The sequence below is a fragment of the Perca fluviatilis genome, chromosome 6 (genome assembly GCF_010015445.1).
Source record: "Perca fluviatilis chromosome 6, GENO_Pfluv_1.0, whole genome shotgun sequence".
NCBI classification, from domain to species: Eukaryota; Metazoa; Chordata; class Actinopteri; order Perciformes; family Percidae; genus Perca; species Perca fluviatilis.
The window spans coordinates 42,588,330-42,600,437 of NC_053117.1; the positions used below are offsets into that span (position 1 = coordinate 42,588,330).

Consider the following 12,108-nt stretch of genomic DNA (forward strand, 5'->3'; position numbering starts at 1 on the left):
CCCTTCACAATAAAAGTCTAGCTTAAATTCACTCGGATAATTTGCTAAAGAGACAACTCAATAAAATGCCGACACTAGATATCAAACAACAGCCAGACAGTATATCATATAAAGTTGCTGTGTGCTGTAAATTCTCCACTTCTAAGCACACAGCAGAACATAACATCATCTAGCTGACAGGTAAAGAGAGCTATCTTCCTCGTTCAGACTCACCCTGGGTTTGGTTGTTTATTATTGATGATGATAATGATGAGACGAGATGGCACCGCCGTCATTACACACTGACTGCAATATCGTTGAAAAAGACTAAAATGTAGTTAAACAAAAAGAATATATTTCTCTTTTATTTGCATTTCCTTCCACCTGTTTGTGCTACTCGGTCCAGTTTTGGTGGTTGATCAACGCAGGTTTCTGCTGATTGGCTCTCATAACGGGACGGATTGGGTGGCGCGTGACGCAGCGCCATGAGGCAGATGTGTATGTTTACTCCACATTTTAATTGTGATATTTTGTTAGTAAAATCTGAATCTGCAGTGTTCTCTGTCATGTAAATGTAATAGTACAATGTTTTTCTCTGAATTACTAGTACACAGTAAGTCAGTAGTACGCTGGTTGCATATTCAGTGCTTTGTGGTCCTTCTGTGAGTAATCTTGGGGGAACAGTGGTTCTAGAGAATGCTACAAGCAGCTCTTATTGTAAATTTTCTGTCTGAGCAAAAACAATCATCGCAACTCTATAACCTCCCCGGTAACGCAACCTCGGTAATACAGAGGGTAATACAGCACAGTAAAGAAAGAAAACTTTACGACTGTAATTGTGGTAAACACTACCACTTTTGTCCAAAGCGGCCGCTGGAATCAACACAAACTGAAAGTTACATATGGCCACTTTAACTCTACGTAATAGTGCAGAAACAAAACTTATTAACAAAGACATGTGAACAACAAATCAATATGCTGGAGAGCCCCAGAGCCTGGGCGTTCTCCTACCATGTGTTTCTGTACAATTAATTTCATTATTTGCATGTAGAGTAGACAGCATCAGTTTTTGGCGGACCAATAGTCCACCGCGAAGACATGCTTGGGCAACCCGGTATCATTCACTTATTCAGATACTGACGCAGAAGGCACCCTTTATCGTCTGATCCAGAAGCTCTGTTCATCATTTCTACAGTCTATGTTCTCAAGAAAAAGAGAACAAGTGTTCTGTTCTTTTCTCCAATAACAGTAGTATCCTATTTCTTTTGTTGTCTGTCCCTCCAGAGCTCCCACAACAACATGTCTGTAAGGAGGAGGAGGTTCTCTCTGACCAGCAGCTCTGTATTCAGGAGAGGAACTCCAGTCTGGACCAAGAGGACCCAGAGCCTCCACAGATTAAAGAGGACCAGGAGGAACTGTGCACCAGTCAGGAGGGAGAGCAGCTTGTACTGAAGCAGGAGACTGATACCTTTATGTTGACTCCTACTTATGAGGAAAGGGACCACAGTGAAGGTCAGACTCTGAACTTCAATCCTGATGATGACACTCTAAGTGCAGCAGAGAAAGAGTCTGTAGCCAACATGCCAGTTATAACCTCTGTGGTATCAGAAGCAAACAGTGACCACCAGCTTCTCTCTCCCAACTCCCATAAAGCTGAGAGCCAAGATCAGAAAGGAGGCAAGCATGGAGACTCAGGATCAACTAGAAATTCAGAGCCAGAACCAAAGAAGAGACGACGCAAGAGCAGAAGTCACAGTAACAACGTAGACAACACTAACGTGTCAGAGATTCACCCTAATGCTCAAACAGGTAAAAAGTCTTTCATATGTGACACATGTGGGAAAGACTTTAAGTATAATTCAGCATTGCAGACACACCTGAGAATCCACACAGGTGAGAAACCTTATTCTTGTGAAACATGTGGAAAAGATTTCGGACGTAGTGATAAACTTAGAAACCACATGAGAAGAGTCCACACATGTGAAAAAGATTTCGTAAGTAAAACTCACCTGAAAATCCACATGAGAACTCATACAGGTGAGAAGCCGTACATTTGCATGACCTGTGGTAAAAGATTCTCTGACAATTCAAAATTAAAAAGGCACATGAGAATTCACACTGGAGAGAAGGTTTGTTCTTGCAAAACATGTGGAAAAGACTTTGGACGTAAAGATCACTTGGAAATCCACATGAGAAGAGTCCACACAGGTGAGAAGCCGTATTCTTGTGAAACATGTGGAAAAGATTTTGTAAGTAAAACTCACCTGAAAATCCACATGAGAACACACACAGGTGAGAAGCCGTACATTTGCAAGACCTGCGGGAAAAGATTCTGTAACACCTCAGCATTAAAAATGCACATGATAATTCACACTGGAGAGAAGGCTTGTTCTTGCAAAACATGTGGAAAAGACTTTCAGCGTAAAGATAACTTGGAAAGCCACATGAGAAGAGCCCACACAGGTGAGAAGCCGTATATTTGCAAGACCTGTGGGAAAAGATTCTGTGACACTTCAGCATTAAAAATGCACATGATAATTCACACTGGAGAGAAGGCTTATTCCTGCAAAACATGTGGAAAAGACTTTCGACGTAAAGATCACTTGGAAATTCACATGAGAACACACACAGGTGAGAAGCCGTATTCCTGCAAAACATGTGGAAAAGGGTTTGGGTATAGTAGTAGCTTGTTGGTCCACATGAGAAGAGCCCACACAGGAGAGAAGCCGTAAGTTTGCAAGACCTGCAGGAAAAGATTCTGTGATGGTTCAGATTTAAAGGAGAACTCCGGGCAATTTTTACGTTAATCTTGATCGCTATATGTATATGAGTACTGTCGATGGCAATAAACACGAGCCGAATCAGTGCTAGCAACACGGAGCTGCTGCAGCTAATGCCGAGAGCTCCCACTCAGCTAAAACGGCAGTTAGGGGGCATAAGATAAAGAGTGTCTTTGTGCCTCTTAACAGACACAAAATGCAATGAAAATGTCTGTGCAACATGAACAGGGCCCTTCCCTGACAACAAGATGCGTTTAGTAACTTAGCCATTGTTTAAATTCACCTACCCTCTTAGCTGCTAGCTGCCATCTGGGATGAGTGAGTGTGTTCAGCCAGGCTCCGGTAATAATCATCACGCAGCAGTTCCATGTGTATTTGTAGCATATATATCCATTTTGTGTGCTAGCAGCCCCGACCGGCATCCTTCTACTTCCTTCCCGCATGCCTTGCCTGCCGCGGCCAACAACAATCCACAGACGCCCGCTGGTCTGGTGGATGTCCTCCAGAGGACAGTTCATGCTTTTGCGGCGACATTTTGAAGTTTATTCCCCCCTCAAAAATAGGTAATTGAGCACTGTAGTGGTTATGATCATATGAGTGACTATGTAACTACATGGAAACCGACCAAATGATGCCTGTTTCTTGTAAAGTAACTAGCATTACAGAAGGCTGTAGCCTTGCGCTGAAGTCCCGTGGGAATTCAGTTGTAGCAGGAAAAGGTAAACAACGGAGCGTAGTGTGTGAAGAGTGAAGAACGGAGGTGTTCACAAGGGAAGAAGCTTGGAGTAACGTCACTATGGAGCTAGAGCTAGCCTTCAGTAACGCTATTACTGTACAAGAAACAGGCATCATTTGGTCTGTTTCCATGTAGTTACATAGTCACTGATATGATCATAACCACTACAGTGCTCAATTACCTATTTTTGAGGGGGGAATAAACTCAAAATATCACCGCGAAAGCATGCTTGCCCGGAGTTCTCCTTTAACAAAGCATACAAGAACCCACAGAGGATAGAATCTAAATAAATCTAATATTGATCCTTTTGAATTTTGATTATGAAGTTCTAGTGGTTCATGGTCAAAACTGACAAGAACCCTCAGAAGCGAGGAGCAACATTTTTGCAGCAATTGTGGAAAAAGTGACCTGAGGATCAACATAGACAGGAGAAACCATCCAGCTGAAACTCTCGTAGAGACCTGTTGAACTGAATAAAATACTTTTACAGTAGTTACATCTCTGTTACTGAATGTTAAATATTTTGAACAAAGATGAGATGTAAATATCTTAATGTCAAGTTTCTCTTAATATGACTATTACTTCTGTTATTAACAGTATTTTCACAGTGAGTGGACAGTAGTGGCTGTTAAAATAATGATGTGAACTCCATGGTTGTTTTTGCCAAATGCTAATTTACAAAGTATCTTAGAATCACGTTTAGTTTAAAGTATAACAAGGACTTTAAATCCATGTACCTCGAGTAGTATTTGATACTTGTATATGAAGCCTCCTGCACAAGAAGTCAGGATTTACATTTCAGAGTGACTGACATCACTGTTTTTTATTTCTGTTTAAGAAATCCTATTGAATGTTAAAGTGCCTTTTTACCTTTTGTTTTTGAGCAGATTGTGGCCAAATGTTCAGCATTTTGTTTAATAAATGAACAATGATTGAAAGTTATTCATCAGGCTGTTTTGGAGCATGTTTCCAACTATAGAATGACGCTAGGTTTGGGAACCTTCCTGTATCATCAAAATCGGTATCGGTTGGAATTTTAAACAGGAGCCTAAGATAAGCAGAGCTTAGAGGCTGACAACTGTTCTAAGTGTTCAAACCCTACCTCATTCACACTTTGAGAACTCAGCAAAATAACATCCAGCTGTGTTAAAAATGTAATTAAACAATTGTGACAATTTGGAAAAAGTTGCTTAGTATACATTGTGAAATTAATACATAGTCTAAAAACTGTATACTTGTATTTGCTTGACAGATTTCAGGGTTACTTTGAAATTACTATAAATGACACTGGTATTTCTCCTGAAATAATCCGAAGACTTCTTACACCTCTGCTTATTCGTTTTTTTTCTATAGAGTGACACGTCATGTGATGCCATTATTTGGTGTTAAACTGTTGTTGGAAGCGGGAAGAGAAACCCTCCCCCTGACTGCTGGTTTTATTAAGAAGTAGCAGCTGCAGTTCCACCAAGCTGCCACTGAGTGTCGCTGTCTGACCGCTCTGTAACGGCCGTTCAGGGAACTGCTGAAGGAGAGAAGAGGAAAACACAGTTTAGATACAAAGACTACTACAATAACATGATAACTTTAAGTATTTGTACACATGTGTTCCTCATATGTGTTTATGTGATAAAAGGCCCGACTGTCTCACGTTAATTTAAGCAGAAATAGCCCGTTCTTTCTTTGAGGAAAAGCTGATTCACCAAATTCAGTTTTCAATTTGAACACGTTTGTGAAAAACGTTCACAACTCGACAAATATGAAAAATATGTCTCGGAATATCAATCCAGTTCGAACAGTATGGTCTACTGCCAAAATGAGCAGATGTTAAACAAACAACTTTAAATAAAATGCCATCAGCTAAAAGCAGAAAGAAAAGCTTCCTCCCGTTTCCCGTCGGACCTTAATGAGTGTGACAGCCAGCGGAAGTAAACAAGGCTGCTGGCCGTAGCGTTAGCTGCATGCTGCTGTTGAATGAGCTGGAAGACGGTATTGTAGTCGTAGAGCAGATGATTCTTTCAGCTGGAACTAAGCAACAATGTCTTCAGTTGAGTGTTTGAGAGAGTTTGTCACCGAGCGACTAACTGCTGCTGCTGAAGAAATATTCCGAGTTGTTGAAAAAACTATCGTCGAGTACGAGGAAGAGATCGCTCGGCAGCGCAGACTGTTGGATGGCGTTTGGAGACCAGAAATCAGGTTACACAGGATAGGTGAGTTTAACCGCTACTATTTGAATCCTGGTTCTATATGTTACTAGGGTTGGGTACCGAAACCCGGTTCCACTATGGTACCGGTTCCTACGCAAACGGTAGTATTCGGACCGGATTAGAACGCGAATTTCGGTTCCTCATTTCGGTTCCGACTGAAATATTTTCCCTCTGTCGCTCCGGACAGCTGCAGACTCTTTTTTTCTTTCTCCCTTTTCTGCCGAGTGGCGCACGTGCCCGCTCGCGGTGTGAAGCGCGTGTCCGCGCTATTCCCCCGACATGCTACTCTACAATCACTGCTGATAGACGGCTTTTTATACACGCTCTGAAACGGACTTAAAAATATCACACTTTCTCTGTAGTCTACCGTTAGCTAGCTACCGTATATGTAGGCTACTTTTAAAATGGCATATTTTTCAGGGCTCACCAAAACGGACGTAAAAGCATATTAACAATTCACTGACTGCACGTGATCGCTAGTTAAACATTACACTTACTCTGATAGTCTATCGTTCAAGACAAGAGCCTGTAGCCTGGTGGTGGGGGAGGCGAGACAGCCTCCCCAAATTGTCAGCCCTTTCAAAGTCATACCTGGGTGTGTACAGACCTCTTGGACACCGTCAGAGAGGTTTCTCCTGTGCAGTAGGCCTACATGCCATAAGTCAGGAGAGGTGGAGTATCTTGCCAGAGAAGGCAAATATGGTCATTTTTCTGCAAAAGAACTGCTAAAGTTTGAAGCTGGTTGGCATACCAACTCAACAACATTTATTTTGTTGTTACTTGTTAATAGTGTAACTGTTATTTGTTAAATTATTGTAGTTGTGTGTTAGGTGATTTAGGTTTACTTATTATATATTTAAGTACTTTAAAACGTTAATATATTGTTAAATTTAAATAATTTTCAATAAAAATAAAACTCCATAAAAAGCCTTTCTTTTATGTCATTTTTCAGTTTTTCAAGAATCGGTTTAGGAATCGGAATCGTTTTAAAAGTACCGGTTCTGCATCGGAATCGTAAAAATCCAAACGGTACCCAACCCTATATGTTACACAGGATAGGTGAGTTTAACCGCTACTATTTGAATCCTGGTTCTATATGTTACACAGGATAGGTGAGTTTAACCGCTACTATTTGAATCCTGGTTAGAACCACAGATGTCTGACTTTAAAGTGATGGTTCGGAGTAATGCACCATGACCTCGAGCCAAACACCCCTCCAGAAGCTTTTTTCACCTGGGTCGAACATTGGGAGAGTTAGTGTTTTTTATATGTTTTACTTTAAAATATGTGTTGTGGTGGAAATGACATAGATAGGCAACTTCCAGTTAAAAACTTTTAGGCTCTATATGGTGAACCAAAGCAAATCAATAAGCAACAGCATTAGTGAACCAAAACATATCACGAATATTTTTAAATTAAAAGCAATCCAAAAAAATTAAGACAACATGAATTAGTGTTAAAAATCAGCAAATAAATTCTTCACTGTTTTCTACACGCTAAACTAGAGCAAACTAAGTACGAACTAGCGCAAACCCTTTATTTCATCATTACCTTAATATAACCAGTTGAATATAATGTTGAATAACCGTTGAATAAAATAGGCAATATATTTTGAAATTGAAAACTTATATGCTTATATGCTATATGCCTATGCTGAACCAGCGCAAACACTCTGTATTTAAAGGGGTGATAGAATGCAAAACCAATTTTACCCTGTGGAGGGTAAATAGGACATACATAGAACCTCAAAGTCCCATTGACACCCCTTTACTATGAAAATCTCACAATTTGAAACTGCTGCTGAAAACAGGCGAATCTCAACAAAGCTCATAGTTGACGTCAACTCTGTGGCTCCTCCTTATTTGGCTCTAGTCTTTACACCACTGACCTGAGGTCAGCTTAGTCTTCTGAATCTAGGTCACGCAGGCCGCACTTTTTTATGCGAGAAATCAACTATGTAGAGGCCCAATATGTGCCGTTTTACAAAAATTGATGGCTAAGAGTTCAGCAGGAGCTCAGAGGGCTAACGTGACAGCGGCCGGTGCTATCCCGACGCCCGGCGTGTCCTCCTTCACAGATGGTTCTCCGTCACGGCCGACAGCCCGCGGTGCTCAATACCTGCGCAAAGTCACCGTTTCTGGGTTACTGGACTACCAAATGCCGAGGCCCTGACGGAGCTCGAGGGTCTGCAGCTAGCCGCGATCTATACCCGTAGGATTGAAGGGACACTAGCAGCTAACGAAACCCCTCAAATTCACAAAAAAGCTTTAAATTGAAATCGGACACAATCAGTAGCTTTGTAAGACCTTATGATATCTGTGATATACATGCTGTGACGAAATTCAAACTGTAAATATACAATAGTTCTTCTGGCAGCTGGTAGCTGGCCAGCTCCGCGGAGCTCTGCGGAGCCCCGTGCCCTGTTAGTCCAGTAACCCAGAAACAGTGACTTCCCCTGGGTGTGAAGCCCAGCAGGGGTAGACTGTGTGGAGCTCCTCAAGTCAGACACGTCTTACCAAATTTGCAATTAGCCATCAATTTTCGTAAAATGGCCCATATTTGTACTTTATTTAGTTGATTTCTCGCATAAAAAAGTCTCAGAAGTGAATTTAATAATGAAATAGCAGACGCACAATGTATAACGTTGCAGTGTCTGAAATAGGAGACCTGCTGTCTCGTCTCCAATGTATGTGTATGTTGTTCTTCCACCAATCAGCGCGCAAATCATCTAAATATTCAGGAGCTTACCATATTTGGAAGAAAAACTCTCGTTCCGAATAGAGACATTCCACAGGGATACATAAGGGCCCAAAGAATAGCACCTGGGACATTTTCAGCCCAACCAATGTTACATACCCCATTAGGAGACCTTAAGGAACAGTGTGAAATACCCTATATAATCATTCTATCACCTCTTTATACGTTACTGTCATGTGTGTTATGTCGTAAATCCCAAATCCATGTATTGTCAAATGTAATCATGTGGAATAACAAGTTGAATCTGACTAAATAGACATTGTATTTGCTAAACACTATATCTGTCAAACTTGCATATGGGCCAGAGGTTCAGTTATGTTTTATTTAACTGTTTTTGACTTTAAATGTTTTAGTTTTAGTAGTATAGCCCAAATAATTTGCTATTTAGCACAAACAATGTCTTTACCACCACAATGAACACCGTGGTGGAAATGACATTTCCCCCCTTTCCCTCTAAAATCTCATGCTATGTTAGCCTGCTAATATCAGTTTTAGAGTTAGCATTAAATATACACAAATGACACATTGTTAAATTAAATGTATCCAGTTATTTTTGCGTTTGGAAGTGATGACCAATAAACATACTCTGTTTTACTCATATTTACCTTGATTTTTCTTCTTTTCATTACCCCCTGTACACGACACCATTTCATCCAGCCATGTGTTCCACTGTGGAGTTTCTGTTGCTATGGTTACTAAGTACACAAACCTAAAACAATGATCCCAGGATTCTATTTTGTACAGCGTGGTGGAAATGACAGTAAGCCTAAGGACAAGGGGTTTACTTATGAAAAATATAAGAAAATGTGAATAAATATCGCAATATATATTATGTATAATTGAAATAGACATTATTTTATCATTTGTACTTGAAATCTACATTATTTAAATATTTAATTTAGAATTAAGCGAGGTTGAGGATGCAAAGTCTGCCTTAGGGACACAGGGAAAACAGTAAAAAACATGCATAAAAGGTGTCATATAATAAAAAAAAAATAATTGAGCCATGATACATTTTTTATAAGTTCTCCTGGCTATAATCCTTTGTTGTGTAGAACACTGAATCCCAACCAAGGGTTAGTTACGCTGTTGCCAGGGGCGTTGTGGAAAGACCAGAGAGAAGGTTAACTCATTTGATTAAAAAAAAATGTTAATCATAATTTGATAGAATATTCCAGCTGTAACATAGATAATGTAATTATGTAGGAGTGAATGAAGACTAGAAAGCAAGTGAGCACAGAAGTTTAGCTAACAATAATGAATAAATAGTAGAAATAAATAGCTGGTAATAAGTAGTACCAAATAGTTGTAATGAGTAGCTAAAAGAAGTGGAGAAAGGGTTATAATAGTAACCTGAAAGTACTGCATCAGCAGCTTATATGGTTAGCTGAAAGTAATGGATTAATGGTTAAAACATTCAGACAGTGGTTTCCAAACTAGAGGGCCCCAAGTAATAACATATCAACAACTGGTTCTAATAAATATCTATTCAGTTATAGGTCTTAGGTAGCCTGACATGGTCCTACTCAGATTCTAGTCAGATGTGAGCCTGAAACCGCTCCATTGGACTGTGATTATGGGGCGTGTTCCAACCGAACCAGGAAAAAAAATGCCTCTGCATTCATTGGATAGACCTACAACCAATCAGAGCAACAGAACTCAACACCGTGTATCGTCTCCATAGCAACCACTCTTTGCACAATGCATTCGTTCTAACTTCCGACTTTTAGACTTTTTTGAAGCTGGATGTATATGTATGTATGTGCAGGCCAGCTGACAGTCTTGCCTGGGCCCGGGACGAGATAAGCTTAGATGGCCCCCCGTGCCCAGATCTCTCCTTTTTCCTTGCTCTTCCTCTCCCCTGCTCTTCCTCTCCTGTTCCTCTCCTCTCCTGTTCATCTCCTGTACCTCTCCTCTGCTCTTCCTCTCCTGGTCCTCTCCTCTTCCTCTCCTGCTCCTCTCCTATGCTCTTCCTCTCCTCTGATCTTCCTCTAATCTGATCTTCCTCTAATCTGATCTTCCTCTCCTCTCCTCACATCTCTCACTGAAATTAATGTGATCAGTCTCTGATCCATCCTGCTCAGACTCTCCGACAGGGCAGCGGGCCCCTCCCGCATCTCTCTCTCTCTCTCTCTCTCTCTCTCTCTCTCTCTCACCGGTAGCCTGACTCTGTCCCTCCGTTGCGAGGCAGTGGGCCCCTCCCGCATCACTCTCTCTGTCCCCTGACAGCAGCTGGATCTCTCTCCTCTCTGTCTCATCCTCTCTGACCGGAGCTACCAAACTCAACTCTTTCTGTAAAGAGAACGTGTTGTCTCAGGCTTTTATACAAGCTAATGGACGTTAACATGAGAGCTGGCCTGTTAGCTTACGTTACAAGGCTCGTAAACGTTGGCTGCGCTGGTTCTTACCTTGCTCTACGTTGACAGTTCCAGCTTCACCGTCACCACCTTTTTTTAAAAATATTTGTTTAGAAAATCTCTAAGGCCTCTATTTTCTTCTTCTCTTTTCCTTCCTTTTCTGAGCACCGGACTTGTGCTGACCGGACATTTTGAGCATACTGAACTTCAAATCTACTGAAAACACAACAACTAACTTTGATAAGTGGCCAAACCATTTTTGTGTTGGGGGTGGGGGGTTCTTGACCACTATTTCAAGGACAATTAGGAAGAAAACAAATAAAAGCTTTTATGTAACTCAAATATTACATATTTTTTTTCCACAAATAGGCCTATTTAAAAAATGTTTTTCAATTATTCCATAATTTAATGAGGGCCCAGTTCTGGGGCCCCAGTTCTGCCCCCTACTGTGGGCCCGGACAACAGACCCGTTTGTCCCCCTATCGGCGGGCGTGTGTATGTGTATATATATATATATATATATATATATATGTGTATATATATGTATATGTGTGTGTGTATATATAATTCCAAACCTATTTACTTAGAACATTGTTATTTATTTAGAATATTTTACACGGACAGAAATTAAACAAAAATAAAACCCCTCCCTCTCTCCTCCCAAACCTGTCCCTACAACCTATTAAATTGAAGAATTATACATTTCTTACTCACTGTAACTTGTATTGTTGTATTTGTATATTATTATATTTTAGCCTGTTTTATTTTCATCATGACCATTTTTAATTGCTCTTTAATGTTTCATGTAAAGCACTTTGAATTGCCTTGTTGCTGAAAGGTGCTGTAGAAATAAAGTTGCCTTGTCTTTCAACCTCAGCCTGTCAGTCAGTCCCCAGGGCACCGCAACCACCGTTGTGCCTGCTCGTGTCATAGGAAGTGTAACGTCAACAGCACCGCGACCGCTTTCAGCTCGCTATTAATATCCTATCACGGTGAAAGGTGTCTGCGTGAAGTTTTGAAAAACTCTAACCACACTAGAAACCACTTTATCGGCATCGCCGTGACTCACTGTGACTAAAACCAAACTGCAGAGCCCACGTTGCTGCGTCCGCACCTCGTGTGTGTGTCGGGCCTCTGCTCTCTGTCAATAAGCAGAGAGGACAGATAAGTTTGCGCTTACTCTCAGGTACCGAAATCAGGCACCGTTTGATTTCACGTGAACCAATACTCGGTAGTACCAACGTGATTCAGTCGGTACCGGTAAAAGTACCGGGTTCGGTGTAGAGGGTGTCTGT

General features: G+C 41.0%; 1 protein-coding gene across 9 annotated transcripts in view; it reads left to right on the forward strand.

Moving 5' to 3' along the window:
- The window catches only part of LOC120560195 (transcriptional regulator CRZ1-like), a 92,789-nt gene that overhangs the window by 38,057 nt on the left and 42,624 nt on the right, over positions 1–12,108 (forward strand). For 5 of the 9 annotated variants that reach the window (XM_039802440.1, XM_039802444.1, XM_039802443.1 and 2 more), the window contains one exon: positions 1,264–1,788. The exons of 3 other annotated variants lie outside the window; for them this stretch is intronic. In XM_039802440.1, coding sequence (XP_039658374.1) covers positions 1,264–1,788 — 525 coding nt within the window. The remainder of the gene's footprint in view (positions 1–1,263; positions 1,789–12,108) is intronic. One more of the 9 variants, XM_039802445.1, reaches the window with a different exon arrangement.